The following is a 19,409-nucleotide window of genomic DNA, read 5'->3' as shown; positions in this document are numbered from 1 at the left end:
CTCTTATAACACTTTTCAAGCTATTATCTCGCTTGAACGGTATTTTACCATCAAGAAGTAGTGTAAAATTAAAACACGAATTTTTTTTTGATTCATTGTTTTGTAAATAACAAAAGTAGTGTCATTCTTAGCACAATAACTCAGAAACTTATGAGTAAAATATCACGAAATTTTAACAGCTTTCTTTTGAATGTTAGTGCTAACTGAAAAAGCCATGAATGCAATAAAACTAGCGTCATCTATGTGTTAGGCCCGGAACAGTTAGCCCATGCAATAGAACAGCCAGTACACGGCATCAAAATTTATGACGTCAGCACGTCGTCGCCACAAAGTTAACTTTAACATATAAAAATGCGAATAATGTTATTCAGTATTTATTTTAATATTATAATATATTTAATGCATATATTATCGAAGGACTTAAACTACAGTTAATTATACTGTTTCATTATAATGTTGTTCTCAATTGCTTCATTATATTTACATTGAACTCTTTTCCACTACACCTGGAGGCTTAGTCCACCTAATTAACACTTTTACATTCAGTGTAATGTATTATACATGTATTAGGGAGCATATTTTCCTTGTGATTAATTCGTTTCTTTCGTTGCACTCTTTTATTGTCAAGTTCACTATGTCTCTCCTTAGTTTCTTCTGTTACTACCTGATAAAATTTTAAAAAATAGTGGCAGTTAATTATATATTCATTTTTAGTTGTTTCTAATTTCATCAAGATCTCATTGCGGACAATGCTTCTTTCTAGATATCCAAACAGTTATTGCATTCGATTGGATTGAACATACAGTGATAGGGAAGAAAACAACATCATCCATCTGATCTACTATATGTGTTTTCTCAGGCCTCTTTCTCAAAATGAAATTTACGTAAAACACAATTAAACATTTCATTTATGTTTATCGGGTAATAATTTGAAACAGTTCAGTTTTCAACGTGGTATCTTAAAAACTTAATCCATATTTTGAAAGGCATTCCTTAAATAAATGACAAAGCGTGTTTGCTTGTTAGGATCTTTTCCACCAATGTGCTATGGTATGGTGTATGGTCCATAGCAATAATTGATGGTTTTTAAAGCAGAAAAAAGGATGTCCAGGGTTATTTCTCCATGGTAGCCTCCCTTCGACTTGGAGCAAAACACTATCTATATTACAAAAATAACACTATTCCTGTTTCAAACGTTAATAATCATATATCAGCCCTGATATTAAACGTACATAACGGACAAAACCTAATCAAATGTTATTCGAGCTTATCTTACCCACAAGCTTTTGTTACATTTGCTCTATTTTATTAGCGTATTCCCATAACTAGCCCAAATTGTAAAAAACGATAATTCAACTGATTATTTACATTATCAAACTCATTCTGTGTTATATCATTGCTGTTAACCCCCTCTATTCTATTTTAAGGTTTTGATGAAAGATGTACTTCGGCCATATGTTCCTGAATATAAAGGCTTGGTAGCTAGCGATGATGGTGAATCGGAATACATTCAGTTACAAGACTTGTTGGGTGATTTCATATCGCCCTGCGTGATGGACTGCAAGATAGGCGTGAGGACGTATCTGGAAGAAGAACTGGCAAAAGCTAAAGAAAAACCCAAATTGAGAAAAGTAAGTTCGTTCAGCACTGTCGTCTTTCATTTATAATCTAAATTTCCAGCACGTAGGCTTTGTAAAGTCAAAAGTCGATATTGACGTAAATGAATAATATTTGCAAATTAATTATCGAACCAGGAATGTAGTAGTTTAGTGGTAACATTTTTATATTGCGTTGGAAGCGATATTTGATTGGTGACCTAAATGATTTTTCCAATTTTATTCGTTTTGCATAAAAACGCACATTCATACAGAATATCAATATTAAAATTATATTGACATATAGAATATTTGGCATCAATCTTATTTTATTTTGTTCACTTTCTTTGATTACCTTAGTGAAAAATCGTTATTCAAATATTAATACTTCATATCTTTTAGAATTATTTAGTACGTAAAGTATCCATTCAAATCTGACCGTCTACAATGTTTTGCTTCTTTTTATTATTTATTTATTACATTGTTATTAGTTGTTGACGACTAACCTACAGTCAGTCTTTTACCTATTAAAATCTATACTATCTTTAATATCTAATAATATTTGTGTATTAACACAGCTGCTTATTTTTAAAAAATGATTATTTTAAGTCTGTCGCTTTTTCGTATCTCCTAGCAATTCGCTTGATTTTCTGAGTGACAGTCGGTAACTGACAGACTTACTACGGACTTTTTTCTAGAAAATATATGTTATATTTGTATTATTTTATTATGCTTTAAGTGAATAGGTTTTAATAATTTGTTATAATAATAATATTTGTGATTTTCTCAAATAACCAGTATTTTTTCCTATATTTTAATTCCAGTTTTTTCCCTTTTTTATTACATCCATCCCTTTCAGCGACAGTTGGCACCAACAATCATTCCGAGATACTTAATTATTGCTATATGGAATGATATTATTCCTTATTGTTATTGGTGTATGTGTCGTCTGATTATACATCTATGATAAAAGGTTTTTAATTGAAAACCTAAATAATTCTTCAAGTTTTATTGACATATTTGGCATTAAATTTGTTCTATTTCGATCCTTTTCACTAACACTTTGACTGACTCAGTTAACAAATGATATTTGAATATCCATATTTCAAATTATATTACATTATCGTATAGGTTATTAGTAGGAAATCTCTTCAATTTTCATAAAATTATATTGAGACGAATTCACATTAATATGAAGGGAAATTTCAAAAAGGCAGCTTAAATATATGTATTATTCCCCTATAAATAATCTAGAACCATATATTGCTAAACTAATTATAACGTTCAATCGCATACCACATCTTCTTTCCTAGTTATAGCGTAAATGTTTGGTTACCTATCGCGTCATGGCAGTGTATTTACTATTGACGCCATTTGTCATTTATGTTAACAAAGCATTGAAAACTCCACGCAGAAGGTATAAGATTCAAGAAGATGTTTTGCTGTAGGTTTACTTTGTATGTGTATAATATGTGTGTAAGTGTAGAGGAGGCTTACATCGTATTTCAGGTTCAGAAAATCAGTTCAGTAAAACTTGAGATGTCATGTCGATCACCTCAAAAGAGTAGTTTCAAAATAAATACTTAATTAAGCTGTAGTTTTTAGATGTCACCTTTCGAAAAAAACTTTATATTCAGAGAGATTTAAGCTTTGAAAATATGAAGAAAAAAAACGATTTTATAAAATTTCCAAACTGGAATACTCCAAAACATCAATTTGGCTTTCGCAATAAGCATGGGATTATAGAACAAGTGCATAGACTTGTAAACAAAATAAACACTGACCTAAATGCCAAAAGATATTGTTCGGCCGCTTTTCTAGACATATCTCAGGCTTTTGACAAAGTATGGCATACGGGCTTGCAAGTTAAACTAAAGAAACTTCTCCCTCATCCCGATTATCAGTTACTAAAATCCTATCTCACTGATAGACATTTTACTGTAAATCAAGGCGATGAACATACCGAATTAAACCCCATATGTTCAGGAGTTTCGCAAGGTAGTGTACTGGATCCAGCACTCTATCTTCTCTATACGGCCGATCTGCCCACCAAAAAAATAACTACTGTAGCAACATACGCAGAGGATACAACAATCTTAGCACCCCACGAAGATCCAGTCACAGCATCAACAAACCTACAAACCCACCTGGAGCAAATACAATTATGGTTGAAGACATGGCGCATTAAATCCTATGAAACAAAATCCACGCATGTAACGTTTACCTTGGCTAGAAGAACATGTCCACCAGTGAATGGCAATCATCATCAACTCCCCCAAGCAGAGCATGTTAAATATCTTAGTATGGACTTAGATCGACGCCTAACCTGGAAGAAGCACATACTCTATAAACGGAAACAACTTGGACTTCAATTGTATCAAATGTATTGGCTTATCGGGCGCAAATCCATGTTATCATTAGATAACAAGGTATTTCTGTATGAGCCTATACTCAAGCCTATTTGGTCATATGGTGTACCGCTAGCAAATCTAATATATCCATCATTCAACGGTTCCAAAATAAGGTGTTGCGTGCCATTGTTGATGCTCCGTACTATATTTCAAATAAAGTTATACAACGCGATATTTCTCTAGAACCTATAACGAGTGTAATTCAACGTGTTTGTGTGAAGTACTTCGAAAGAGTGTCGGTACATCTCAATGTACTCGCTAATCAGCTAAATATGCGACGTGATAGTGAAGTGCGTAGACTAAAACGTTTAACACCACCTGATCTGATTACTGGACATATGTAGACTTTAGAATAAGTTTTAGAATAAGACTAATTAATTAAGATAATATTTTATACAGAAGATTGCTTAATGAAGTGATTTTCTACATGCCATGTATATATAATATAGACATAAGAAATACTTATTGCCAATAGGGCAGATTGTGGAATCACGAAGAGTAAAAAAAATTCGTTTTAAAAAAACAGTTTTAAAACATTTACGTAGGACCGGATACCAAATTATCTCTGTATTTGACATCCACTTTAACTAAGAGTAAAAAACAATGGGACTAAAAGAAATCGAGCAATTTTTGCAACGAATAATTACAGACAACAAAAACTGTATCATCAAGTAGAGAGAGATCGTGACCAAAGCCCAAAGAAACTTCTCACCCATTTACAAAGTCTATCTTTCGATTATTTTGGTACTAATGTTGTATATCCGCAGTGGAAAGCTACCAAAAACTTGAAAGGACCTATCATGCAAAACGTTACCAATAAAAATGAGCAGGAAGCTGGGTCAGAGATAATCAAGAGAAAGCTAAAATATTTACAAACCATCTCGAGAGAATATTTCAACCCCATACAATTGATGACGTTAAATCATTACCTTTCATTACCCTCATTAATCGCTCTGCGAGAAAGGTCGAGACGATTTGGAGTAAGAATCTTACGGGGTGGTGTCGGATTCGATAGAATAAGGCCACGAAGAACCGGATGAGTTATTAGCCTAAAATTTGTATTTCTATGAATTTGGTGATTCCTGGCGAACCAGGGGGCATTGATTATTCTTCTTAGTATTTGGTTCTGAAAAACTTGAAGGTGTTCCACCTGTCTAGGTGAGACGTTTTTGAAATAGACACTGTAGCCGTACTGATCGAACCAGCATCTTGTACAGGAGAGATCTTATCGGAAGAGGAAGCCTGGTGGCCCGGTTAATGAGCGGGAACAGCAGATTGGCAATACCTTGACCTTTTTGGAGATACCTTTGAATACCACCTAAGCTTCCTATCGAAGATAAGACCGAGATTTTGTATGGGTTGACCTGAAACCTCCATAAATGCAACCACTGGACCGTCTAATCGAGTTGTTTCTGGAGTCTGTCTTGCATATGCGGTGCTACTCTTGAAGAAGCAAAGCGAGCAGTGTCATTGTGGTCTCCTTGGGATATCTGAAAGGAAAATATTAAATAAAGCGGGTGTCAAGGGGGAATCTTGTGGAACTCCTGCGCTGATGGTTTTCCGGTTGGAGAGAATATCTTTAATCTTCACCTGGAATGATCATCCCGGCAGAAATGATTTGATAAGAGTGGTTGGGTCATCGGGTAGATCTAACTGAACGCATTTCCCTACTAAACCTTCGTGCCAAACCTTGTTAAAGGCTTTGGTCTATTCTAGTTTAATCTATTCGAATAAATTTTCTTTAAAATACACGAAATAAACCGTTTGTTTATTCCAGGATATGTATGAGAAAATGTGCCAAATTGATCAAAACGCACCAACCGACGAAGAGCACAAGCTGAAAGGCGTTACCAAACCTCGTTACATGGTTTGGCGGGAGACCATATCGTCCACGGCCACTCTCGGATTTCGGATAGAAGGCATCAGGAGCGCGGACGGGACGAACAGTAAGGATTTCAAAACGACGAAGACAAAAGAACAGATCATGTCGGCCTTCATTAGGTTCACCGAGGGATTCCCACATGCCGTTGTGAGTGTTTTGATTTTCGAACAATTCTTTTTAATTCATATTAATCTTTTTTTAATTCATATTTTACAGCCCAAGTACATTCAGAGGTTGAAAGCGATAAAAGCCACCTTGGAACAATCAAAATTTTTCGAAACCCATGAGGTAAATATGTTAATTCTAATATTAATAATAATCAGCTACATAGCCTTCACATAAACCAACTAATTAAAACAGAAGACGACAAAATCTATCCAACATTTGATTTTGAAATGATTTCAATAATAATATGAGGATATACAGGGTATGGACAAAATAATGTGCCATATACCAGGTGTAGTGCTGAAGCCATTACCGGAGAAAATATAAAACTTTATGGATTCATAGTATTGGCAGTTTGATTCTGTGCATCTCGCCGATCTTTCAGACAATTTATGGATGCCACCCCAAAAAAACTGTTTGACCTTTGAGTAAAACTATCCGTCGAACCATTTTTTAACTTCCTCGAAATTGCTGTTCTGCAAGCACGTGTCCCATTGATGCGAAAAGTTGATAGCAGGACTGGGCGAGGTCTGGAGAGTATGGCAGGTGCGATATGTTCCATCCAAGTGCTTTCAATGCTCCTTTGACCGGCAGGATTGGGCGAAATATGGCAGGTGCGATAATATGTTCCATCCAAGTGCTTTCAATGCTCCCTTGACCGGTTTTGCTTTAAGAGATGGCACACGATCATGTGTTGTAGGTAACGATCATTATTAATTGTTTCCCCAGGTTTCGATAGTTCGTAATATGCCACGCCACTCACCAAACACAGAGCATTGTCTTGCGACCAAAACAATTAGAGTCCATCGCCTGACCTCGCCAGGTCAAAATAATATCTCGAAGTTTTCGAAGCAGCATTTCACTCAGGATAATTTGAATTTTCATTTGCTTATCATTCAAATGATGTGTCACCCATCTTCCCATCTTTTGGTTTTCCCATCAATCGCTAATCGTTTCTTGGGCCACATTTAACGCTTTTACCAATTCTTTTTGAATTTAGGTTGAACACTTTTGTATTTTCAAAACCACGACTCACATGTTTTTAAAGTTAAAGTATGCTCACGGTCAGTTTCTACCAACGAAAAACGATGACCCTCAGAGGATTTTTTTCTTTTGGTTAAATAGAAAAATAATTCTTGAACGTTTTCAGGCACGAAACTTGACAGATTCAAAGGGGTATAAATGTATGAGAGTGTTACTTTCGCAAAATATAACATGTGTAGCTTTGATGCTTGATGTCAGTAGAATGAAATTACATGAATGTGTCATTCTTGGCCATGAATGGTATGGTAAAGAAATGGTAAAAGAGCTATTCAAGGACTCTGATTTCTTTCTGAGTTATTGTTAACGCCATATTTTAGGAACATCCTGATATTCTTATTTATTATTCCCTTATACTATTGCTAGTAGTACAGCAGGACTGCGAACATTCTTTATCAAATCTTTTCACAGCTGATATTTTAGATTCAATTACTGTTAATTTCCTATTCTTTAGGCAGCTTTGATTTTAATTGATGTTTTTTTCGGGCTTATTTATTTTTCTTGTTTCTACCGTCTTTCTTTCTATAAAATCTATCGATTTAGCCACAGATATCATGAGAAATGTGTTCACTCTTTGTCTTTTGAACTTCTTCCTCAACCGTTCATTGATTTTTAATCGCATTTTAATTAAGCAACTTAATTTTTAATACAATTTCGGAGACAGACGTAAAATTTGCTTCAGTCTTAAGCATCCAATTTGGAATACTTGAAGTCGAGTAATGTCACCGTCTATCGAAATGATACGTAAGAAATTTAATAATATTCATTATTATACATGTTATACACAGCTTTCATAGATGCCCAACATGTTAAAGAATGAAAATAATTAAAAGCAGATTTAAAACAAACAAACATACAAAAAGAAAATTGTCATTACAAACTAGTGATTCTTCACATTTTTTAATAAAAAAGGAAAAACCAGCGCCTGCATTCTATGTCAAAAAGTTAATAGCACATTATAAGGTGAAGCTATTTTCTTCTAATTCCACAACAGATAACAATTTATTAATCAATGTCACAAATGAATTTCATTAATCATTTTATAGATACATTTTCTCTATGGGGAAAATAATTGTCATACATTTATCATTAGCATTAGAGGTCATTACCAGTAGTGAAATTATACAATCACCAAGAATAAAATTAGTAAAGAAACAATAGTCGACATTAAAAAGTACAAGCGCTAGAAAAGTTTAAAATTACAATAAAAAAAAATACATTGAAATATACATATTAAAAGTACAGATTCAGATCAACAAGAAACAATCCAACAAGAAGTCAGAAAAAAATAAAGTATATGCAGCAAAAGACACAAGCAACTTCAACCCAAGTCAAATGGATCATCAAGATATGGAACTGAAATAGATACCGAGGAAACACCCAGGAAGATCGTTTCTTTAATCACAAAAAAGCACCACAAACGGCTTAAAACAGAAACAACTAATAAGCTCAAAGAAGACAAAAGATAATAAATGAAATGATTTTTTTCAGAATTATATGAACAAAAAATCAAAAAGAAACAACTAAAAAGAACGAAGTAATAAAATAAACATTCAGGTTTATGTTAATAAAACTAATAAGCCAGATATAAGTGGGGGGAGTCGAGAAGAAAGCAACATTAAAGAAATAATAATAAATGAAATTAAAGAATGGCCAAATGAAAATAGAGAGTAAAAACTGTGAAATTGGAATTCAAAAATGAGTTGGAAAAAATTAACATGAAAAATTAATCAAAGCAGAATAACTGGCCAGGAAAATGTCATAAAAGGAAAGAACATTAACACAAATAGTGCTGCTAAAATATCTATAGTTAAGATACCAGAAGAGGAGAAGAGGGAGGACCACAATTAAAATGATTGTTGAAACTGTTGAAAATATAAATGAATATAGTTAAGTTATTTTTTATATGCAGAATTCAGAATTTTTTCTTTTATTTTTGTGTTTCTTCTAATGATTAAAATAAACTAAAAAAACAGGTTTGTAATTTGGAAGAGCAGCAGTATTTAAGCTCTTTATTAGGAGTTGGCTGTGATATATTGCTAAACCTCTTTTTATTTATTAAATAATACACAAATTCGATAGGCGTTTACCATAATTTATTCCCCACTTTTGGATTTCAACTTGTGCCAGTATAGCGAATATGAATCTGTCATCAGTCACAGTCATCAGAACCAGAATGACGGGATATTCCTCCTGATCAGACTTGCTTTATCCCAAGTATAAGCGCAGCGCATTTACGGTATCTATCTGTATGCAACTATACTAGCGTATAATGTATACAACCCTATATACAGGCGCGGTCACCATGTAGGCGCCGTCACCGAATTATTTATGTCTCAATAATATATTTCTAATACACCTAGTGTATAATCATAGAATTGTCGCTAATTTAAATTCATGTTATAGCTTATTATTTCTCATAATAATTTTGATATATCTATCGGTATTTTTTTTTGTTTTAGGTAATCGGAAGTTCCTTATTATTTGTCCATGATCGTTATAACGCTAACGTATGGTTAATTGATTTTGCCAAGACCATAAAATTGCCAAACGATATCAAAATCAACCACAATTCGAAATGGAAAGTCGGAAACCATGAAGATGGTTACTTAATCGGCATCACGAATATAATAAAGATATTTATGGCCGTTCTGGAATGTCAACCGATCACCATATCGCCGCCGCTGTCGCTTCAGGACCCCGCCGAATTGACCTCGGAGGTCGAGAGCGACCTTAAGAGGAGACACGATTCCACATTGGAAAACACTTGATCATATTTTAAATTAATTTACCGTTAATCTATTTGTTAACTACTATTTATTTTTTATTGTATTGGATAAGAAGGTTTTTTTTTAGCAACAGAATAGTTTCTACAAAAACACAAACCATACGCTTAACTATGAAACGTTGCCGATATGTCATACATATCGGCGATCTAGTTCGAAAACACTATAGACTCAAGGACTTGACCTTAAATCAAAGCTTTATTCAGATATTACCCGTTATTCAGCCGTACCACCCCCCCTGGCGGCCGTATTTTTAGATTTATTTATATATTTCTTTGTTTTTAATTGATTAAATTATATGTATCGAAGTACCTAAAACGTATGTTTCTGGATGGTAATGATTAGTAGCTGAAGGAAAAATTGATTCAACTTTTGACCGAAAAGTTGTTCCTCTTTTTTTTAGGTAATCATCGTATTTTGATATTTAATTAAGTATTAATAATGAGTAAGTTAAGATGGAAAGAATCTAAGTAGTCTATTTTTACATATGTGAAAAATGAGAAGATAAATAAAATAATGATGTAATTGTTTTTCTTTTTTATTCTCCTAACAATTTAGTTACATTTTTGACTTTAACACTGTAACAAGAAAAAATACCGCAGAGGTGACACATGATATGTTTGTATACCGAAAAATAAAAGTCATGAGATGAATGTTTGGTTTTTCTTGAAAAGGCTTTTTGTCGCTATGAAACTATTCCATAAGTGTTTACTGTGGATAACTGGATGTATCAATTGTTTTCATTCATCACACATTCACTAGATATAAATGTAGATTTTTTTTAATAAAGAATAGACTGTTACTTTCTATGTAATTCTATTCCAATTCACACTCCAAGTAATATTCGGCATGCTAATTACATTACCGATTGCTAAATTGCATTATCTCTTATGGTTTCCGAGATATGGAGTATCGAAATTTTACAATTTGGCTCTTCATCTAACTGGGGCCACTCACACTCCAAGTAATATTCGGCATGCTAATTACATTACCGATTGCCAAATTGCATTATCTCTTATAGTTTCCGAGATATGGACTATCGAAAATTTACACCTTAGGCTCTGCTTCTAACTTGGGCTCAAATTGTAAAATGCTCTTATGTATTGGCGATTTCGTTCCAATTCACACTCCAAGTAATACTCGGCATGCTAATTACATTGCTGATTGCCAAATTGCATTATCTCTTATAGTTTCCGAGATATGGACTATCGAAAATTTACACCTTAGGCTCTGCTTCTAACTTGGGCCCAAATTGTAAAATGGTCTTATGAATTGGCGATTTTGTTCCAATTCACACTCCAAGTAATATTTGGCATGCTAATTACATTGCCGATTGCCAAATTGCATTATCTCTTATAGTTTCCGAGATATGGACTATCGAAAGTTTACACCTTAGGCTCTGCTTCTAACTTGGGCCCAAATTGTAAAATGGTCTTATGTATTGGCGATTTCGTTCCAATTCACACTCCAAGTAATATTCGGCATGCTAATTACATTGCTGATTGCCAAATTGCATTATCTCTTATAGTTTCCGAGATATGGACTGTCGAAAATTTACACCTTAGGCTCTGCTTCTAACTTGGGCCCAAATTGTAAAATGGTCTTATGAATTGGCGATTTTGTTCCAATTCACACTCCAAGTAATATTCGGCATGCTAATTACATTGCCGATTGCCAAATTGCATTATCTCTTATAGTTTCCGAGATATGGACTATCGAAAATTTACACCTTAGGCTCTGCTTCTAACTTGGACCAAATTGTAAAATGGTCTTATGAATTGGCGATTTCGTTCCAATTCTCACTCAAAGTAATATTCGGCATGCTAATTACATTGCCGATTGCCAAATTGCATTATCTCTTATAGTTTCCGAGATATGGACTATCGAAAATTTACACCTTATTCTCTGCTTCTAACTTGGACCCAAATTGTAAAATGGTCTTATGAATTGGCGATTTCGTTCCAATTCTCACTCAAAGTAACATTCGGCATGCTAATTACATTGCCGATTGCCAAATTGCATTATCTCTTATGGTTTCCGAGATATGGACTATCGAAAATTTACACCTTAGGCTCTGCTTCTAACTTGGACCCAAATTGTAAAATGGTCTTATGAATTGGCGATTTCGTTCCAATTCTCACTCAAAGTAATATTCGGCATGCTAATTACATTGCCGATTGCCAAATTGCATTATCTCTTATGGTTTCCGAGATATGGACTATCGAAAATTTACACCTTAGGCTCTGCTTCTAACTTGGACCCAAATTGTAAAATGGTCTTATGAATTGGCGATTTCGTTCCAATTCTCACTCAAAGTAATATTCGGCATGCTAATTACATTGCCGATTGCCAAATTGCATTATCTCTTATAGTTTCCGAGATATGGACTATCGAAAATTTACACCTTAGTCTCTGCTTCTAACTTGGACCCAAATTGTAAAATGGTCTTATGAATTGGCGATTTCGTTCCAATTCTCACTCAAAGTAATATTCGGCATGCTAATTACATTGCCGATTGCCAAATTGCATTATCTCTTATGGTTTCCGAGATATGGACTATCGAAAATTTACACCTTAGGCTCTGCTTCTAACTTGGACCCAAATTGTAAAATGGTCTTATGAATTGGCGATTTCGTTCCAATTCTCACTCAAAGTAATATTCGGCATGCTAATTACATTGCCGATTGCCAAATTGCATTATCTCTTATAGTTTCCGAGATATGGACTATCGAAAATTTACACCTTAGTCTCTGCTTCTAACTTGGACCCAAATTGTAAAATGGTCTTATGAATTGGCGATTTCGTTCCAATTCTCACTCAAAGTAATATTCGGCATGCTAATTGCATTGCCGATTGCCAAATTGCATTATCTCTTATAGTTTCCGAGATATGGACTATCGAAAATTTACACCTTAGTCTCTGCTTCTAACTTGGACCCAAATTGTAAAATGGTCTTATGAATTGGCGATTTCGTTCCAATTCTCACTCAAAGTAATATTCGGCATGCTAATTACATTGCCGATTGCCAAATTGCATTATCTCTTATGGTTTCCGAGATATGGACTATCGAAAATTTACACCTTAGGCTCTGCTTCTAACTTGGACCCAAATTGTAAAATGGTCTTATGAATTGGCGATTTCGTTCCAATTCTCACTCAAAGTAATATTCGGCATGCTAATTACATTGCCGATTGCCAAATTGCATTATCTCTTATGGTTTCCGAGATATGGAGTATCGAAATTTTACAATTTGGCTCTTCCTCTAACTGGGGCAAAAATTGTAAAATGGTCTTATATATTGGCGATTTCGTTCCAATTCACACTCCAAGTAATATTCGGCATGCTAATTACATTGCCGATTGCCAAATTGCATTATCTCTTATGGTTTCCGAGATATGGAGTATCGAAATTTTACAATTTCTCTCTTCCTCTAATTGGTGCCAAAATTGTAAAATGGTCTTATGTTTTGCCGATTTCGCTCCAATTCACATTACAAGTAATATTCGGCATGCTAATTACATTGCCGATTGCCAAATTGCGGTTTCACTTGCGTGACTCCCGGCTCGTACATCTCGCTGGCTAGAATGTTTTTATCCGAGAATCCATGCACTCCCGCTTCAGATTCTTGTAAATTGATGGCTTCGTTGCTTAGAGCATTGACCACCTTCAATAATAAACCTGTCTGGTGGAAGAAAGCCGTGGTAGGTTTGAAGGTCTTCTCCTTGTCGATCTTATTCAGTTCCGTATCCGAAGATACCTTACTAACGGTGGTCTTGTAACATTCCGACATTGCTCCTTTACGAGCAGATATCGGAACCTCAGCTTTGCCAAATTGCATTATCTCTTATAGTTTCCGCGATATGGACTAATGAAATTGATGAGACGAAGATGCTTTGTGATACTATGAAACTATAACACAAGTGTTTAATAGGAATGACTGGATCAATCATTTATCTTCATTCATCATACATTCACTACAAGTAAACTTATATTTAATTTTTTTAAATAAAAAACAGGCTGTTACTTGATGTATTGTTTAATTTTGTCGCTTAATTACACCATGATGTATATATCTACAAGATACAATAACATTGTTAACAATATCGGTGCTCTTTATAATTGCATGGGTTCTTTAACAAGAGCAATAGAAATATGACAAAATACAACTACCATTTTGGTGAAAGTAATTTTTATTAAATATATTAGCATATTATTAGAACCGTTTTTGCAGAACCGATTTGGTGAAGGTGTTTGTGCAATTAAAAGTCTGAATTCAACTGAGTCGCTCTCTATTTATTTTTACAAAAAACTCACTTAAAGCCACAACAGAGATTGCATCAAGATAGCAGGATTTTCATCCTGTCCGGGTTGCTTTAACATGAGTATGCGCCGTAGCGTTCATACAATTTTATATTTTGTTATATTGTGTAGAATCGATTTGGTGAAGGTGTTTGGGCAATTAAAACACTGGATTCAACTGAGTCACTCTCTATTTATTTCGACAAACATCTCGGTCAAAGCCCCAACACAGAATGAATCAAGATGGCGGGATCTTCATCCTGTCCGGATGGCATTAGTACGAGCATGCCCCGTAGCGTTTATTATAATTTACAGGAAACTACTTTAATATCGACTATGCAACCATATATACATCGTCAGAGGACGTCAGATGTAGGCGCATCCATCCAATTATTTATATATCCAACAATTTACAGGCAGAAGTTCGAATGCTTTAAGGCTATATTTAGTACTGGAATGCGAAAGATAAGCATATATGAATGGTAAATATAAAAATTCACTATCATTCGTTTCTCTAACAGTATATAAAGTTACAGTAGTCAACATACTGTAACTAGTTCTTTCGCACTTCAAATGTTCTAAAGCTATATTTAACATTAGAATGGGAAGAAGCTATTTGAATGGAAAATAAAAAAAACCAAACCATATTTAAATCACTTTTATTCATATGTCTGTCATTATATTCAATCACAGCAATCTAGATACTGCAACTCAGCGTTTAATACTTCACAAACCTGATGCAGGTTATAAATAATACAATATTGTTTTAACATTTCAACGCTAGTCGAAATTAACCATTATAAAATAGTGGTGGTAACTTTGTCCTAATTTATTTTATCTACTATAGTAGTTCACTATGTACAGGTTTCTTTAAGGCATTAAGATCACAGCATTAATTTCATCTATCACTAACACTAGAAGCTGGACTAAAACTAATATAGGAATGATCATTTACGTATTATCATTGTTTGAACTATCAGTCCGATCTCGCTTTTGTAATTGTTTTTGAACGGGGCTAGTCACATTGCTGGTATTTAAATTCACTGGCCTGACGATGAACCTTTTCCTTTCAGTCGGGTATAGGGAGTACGGCGGTGGACCGCTGGATTCTACGACTACTGATGAGGCCTCTGGAACCAAACCCGATGGGGTGAACATGACGTTTTCTTTCAACGTGGGTGGTATCGAACCGCTTGCTTCCTGGACCAGAGAGTTTCTGCGCTCGTCCAGAAAAGCCACGGAAATTTTTCGCATTTTCTCTTTTCGCTTTACCGGGTGATTTAGGATGTTTTCGTCAGAGGGCTTCAGTGAGAATCGACGGTAATTTCGTACTTCCGGGGGACTTACATTGGGAATCAAGGAAGACCTTCTGTATTGCGAGGCAACGATTCCATGTCGCCGGCTCTTTGGCGATGATTCTTGATTACCTTTTTCGAGATCGTCGGATGTAGTTATCGCCGACAAGGCTCTGATAAAATCAGCTATGGAGGTGTTTTCCAGTATTTGGTCTTGCTGCTGTACATTCGCCATCAAGGACCCTCTCCTGGGGATTATATTGATCGGGTTGTTCATCGAGGGAGCTTCGATATCATCAGGTATCTTTTGCTTCTCCGGATCCTGGCTGGATTCGTCCCTCGATAGGAATCTGTTTCGTATCCTCTGGAAGACATTCTCCCTTTCGTTTTTCTTGATTTGATACACTGACTTCGCCCGCTGTCTTCGTTTGAACTCGTTAAATCCTTGCTTGGCTTCAACTCCATACCAAGTGTTTCCGTTGATAGCTTCGTTCAACAGTACACTTGGTGGTCGAATGTCGCTGATAGCTCTACGTTTCTTCGGTTTCACTTGCGTGACTCCCGGCTCGTACATCTCGCTGGCTAGAATGTTTTTATCCGAGAATCCATGCACTCCTGCTTCAGATTCTTGTAAATTGATGGCTTCGTTGCTTAGAGCATTGACCACCTTCAATAATAAACCTGTCTGGTGGAAGAAAGCCGTGGTAGGTTTGAAGGTTTTCTCCTTGTCGATCTTATTCAGTTCCGTATCCGAAGATACCTTACTAACGGTGGTCTTGTAACATTCCGACATTGCTCTTTTACGAGCAGATATCGGAACCTCAGCTTTGTATATGGAAAGATCCGGACAGCTTTGGCTTCTTTCGATTATACTAGGAACATATTCGAACTCTCCTTTGTACACTGGCTTGACTCGCAAGAACAACAGCTCGTGGAGGAGGGTCCTTAATTCAGATCTAATTTTCCGAGGGGTGTTCTTGATATTATCGGCCAAAAGGCGCTCTATCTTCTTCACCTGCTTACTTCGCATCGCGTTGGTGATGAAGCTGAGTATCATAGCGACGTAACCCATTCCTCCAATGATCCATACCAATAGAAATATTTTGTACACAAAGTAGAGATTACCGAATCCATAGGAATCATTGGTACCTAAAACATATACGATGATATTAGACCAGAACAATTAAAATCGAGACGATTCTTACCGGCTACATAATCTCCGAATCCGATGGTGGTGAGCGAGACGAAAGAATAGTAAACGGAGACGTCATACTCCCATCCTTCGAACACCGACATTATGGTGGACGGCAGGAATATGAAGAAGGTGAAGCCCGGTATGAGGTATAAGATCACTTGTCCTATGAGACCCAGCTTGGCTACGTCATAGTCCAGTTTGGCCTCAAGTTTCGAATTTTTCCATCGATCATGCAACTTTGTGAACTGTAAAGGAACAAATGGTAAAAAAACAAAATCCGCAACGAGTCATATATACAAACACAAAAACATTATCTTAAAATTCAAGTAATTAATACATATAATAGAACTTAGAGATATAACAGGTCAGTTGAAAAGTCCCCGGACTGACACATAGGTGGCGCTACTAAAATTAAACTCATATCATTTTTAGTTAGCCCTAACCCTCAAAAGATGTGTTTATAAATTTGAGAGCTATCGGATCATTAGTTTGTGAATTATAGCATATTGAGTGAAGCAAATTTTGTTATTGTGAAAAAAATTGATAAAAAGGAATTTCGCGTGTTGATAAAATATTGTTTTTTGAAGGGAAAAAATACCGTTGAAACAAAAATTTGGCTTGATGCCGAGTTTCCGGACACTCCCACAGGAAAATCAACCATCAAGGATTGGTATGCTAAGTTCAAACGTGGTGAAATGAGCACCGAAAACGGTGAACGCAGTGGACGCCCAAAAGAGGTTGTTACCGACGAAAACATTAAAGAAATCCGCAAAATGATTTTGAATTGACCGTAAATTGAAATTGAATGAAATAGCAGACACAAAGTGGGTGCCGCGCCAGCTCACTCTTGATGAAAAACAACGACGAGTAGATGATTCGAAGCAGTGTTTGAAGATGATCAAGCATAATAAACCCGAGTTTTTGCGTCGATATGTGACAATCATCCAATCGACAGTCATCCGAGTTGACTGCACACGATTAATCCGCTCCAAAGCGTGGGAAAATGTAACAGTCAGTTAGCAAGGTTATGGAGTATTTTGCGATGCACATGGAATAATTTTCATTGGCTACCTTGAAAAAGGAAGGACCACCAACAACGACTATTACATAGTGTTATTGGACCGTTTTAAGGACGAAATCGCCGAAAAACGGGCGCATTTGAAGGAAAAGAAAGTGCTTCTTCACCAAGACATTGCACCGTGTCACAAGTCAGTGAAAACGATGGCAAAAATCCATGAACAATGATAAATTTTAGGGAATATTGTTTGACCAAGATGCTATTCCTAATTAAAATTTAAATTAAAAATATTTGATCATGCTTAAATATGTACAAATTCAATTAAATTGCGATGTGTATTTTTTTACCTTAACCCATCGAAAAGTAAAATATGGCAATATAGTAAAAAATTAGAAGGAAACACAAATACTCTTTTCTAATGAAGTAAATTGAGCATTTGGAAAAATAAAAATTATAACACATGTTCATCCCCAGATTATTTCCAGAAATATGAATTAGGTAAACAACCCTATAAAATCAATTTGGATCTACGGGCTACAAATATGGGGTTCTATGGGGATCTATTGGGTGCATTAAGACATCAAACAAACTAGTAATTCAACACAACCAAAACAAAGGTATGTCATTAATTACCAATGCTTGTAGCTACGTAACCAATGAAGAGCTGCGCGATGACCTCGAAAACAAATGGATATACAAAGTGGTCCATGATATAAGGTTTCTAAATCACAGTAACGTGAAAGCAATACAGCTACTAAACAACACGCAGGAAATCAGAAGATTGAACCGAATCAAACCACACGAACTTATTAAGTGTATAAGTGTTTTCTTAACTTTAGCTTAAATAAATTAGTTTTATATGAATTTGTGTTAAGCATATCTAATGTAAGATGTAATTAAATAATAATGAATGAAGGGGGTATCATTTTACGTTAGTGTCTTGAAGATCTAAGTTTTCGATATACTCTATATATTCTATAAAATCTTCTTCTAAAACCTTTAATTTCGTTAAAAATAAAATACCCGATTTGTCGCGCCCTCTAACGGTTCCGCAGCAGAGATACTTCTTTATTCCATGATTTTGTGAGAATAAATAAAAAATATAATTTTAAACTTCAATTAATTGTACATATACACACAACTTTTAAATGTAAAAATTGTTTGTAGATAAGGCAACCAGTAATTTATATTCATCTGAAACTATTACAAAATATTGTGATTTCTTTATTAATATCACTTGTTTTATGACATACGTAAGGCATGAGCGTATGCTAATATTATCACAAATAACCAATAACAAGAACACTGATGATTTTATTAATTTCTTATTGTGGTTATGTTACTATTCATATCTCATCTCATATCCAGTAGATTTAAATTATTTATATATTATAAAATTAAAATATTCATATAATTCATATATTATTAATTTGAATTATAACTAAGCAATCTATCTATCCATAACTCGGGCATATAACATAATTCTGATATATTGAAATCATTATATGTTGTTGTTATACAACCCTCCAAAAATGATTGGATAAGTAGGCAACCAAATATGTCGTTATTTTTTATTTTCCCTTCATCATCAATTCATTTGAACGGGTAGTGAATCAACAATGTTTAACTCTTTAGTGATGGCCTATAAAAATTGTCAAATATAGACTTGTTTGACAACGATAAAATCGATAGCCCTCATAAAATAATTGCAAACAATTGCTC

General features: G+C 34.9%; 2 protein-coding genes across 4 annotated transcripts in view; one reads left to right on the top strand and one right to left on the bottom strand.

Moving 5' to 3' along the window:
* Positions 1-10,405, top strand: part of IP3K2 (Inositol 1,4,5-triphosphate kinase 2) — a 243,300-nt gene extending 232,895 nt beyond the window's left edge. For both annotated transcript variants that reach the window (XM_076417716.1, XM_076417718.1), the window contains exons 4-7: positions 1,428-1,631; positions 5,784-6,035; positions 6,105-6,176; positions 9,557-10,405. In XM_076417716.1, the coding sequence (XP_076273831.1) occupies positions 1,428-1,631; positions 5,784-6,035; positions 6,105-6,176; positions 9,557-9,865 (837 nt within the window). In that variant the 3' untranslated portion in view covers positions 9,866-10,405. The remainder of the gene's footprint in view (positions 1-1,427; positions 1,632-5,783; positions 6,036-6,104; positions 6,177-9,556) is intronic.
* A 4,417-nt stretch (positions 10,406-14,822) lies between these two features.
* Positions 14,823-19,409, bottom strand: part of Ork1 (Open rectifier K[+] channel 1) — a 35,470-nt gene continuing 30,883 nt past the window's right edge. For both annotated transcript variants that reach the window (XM_076417715.1, XM_076417714.1), the window contains exons 5-6: positions 16,680-16,914; positions 14,823-16,623 (exon numbers count right to left, since the gene is read on the bottom strand). In XM_076417715.1, the coding sequence (XP_076273830.1) occupies positions 15,131-16,623; positions 16,680-16,914 (1,728 nt within the window). In that variant the 3' untranslated portion in view covers positions 14,823-15,130. The remainder of the gene's footprint in view (positions 16,624-16,679; positions 16,915-19,409) is intronic.

The sequence above is a fragment of the Rhynchophorus ferrugineus genome, unplaced genomic scaffold (assembly GCF_030347505.1).
Source record: "Rhynchophorus ferrugineus isolate W39M unplaced genomic scaffold, kcgeb_rfMv2 rfM11, whole genome shotgun sequence".
Classification (NCBI taxonomy): domain Eukaryota; kingdom Metazoa; phylum Arthropoda; class Insecta; order Coleoptera; family Curculionidae; genus Rhynchophorus; species Rhynchophorus ferrugineus.
Note: the sequence above shows the minus strand (reverse complement) of the source record. Positions and strands in the feature narration are given on the sequence as shown.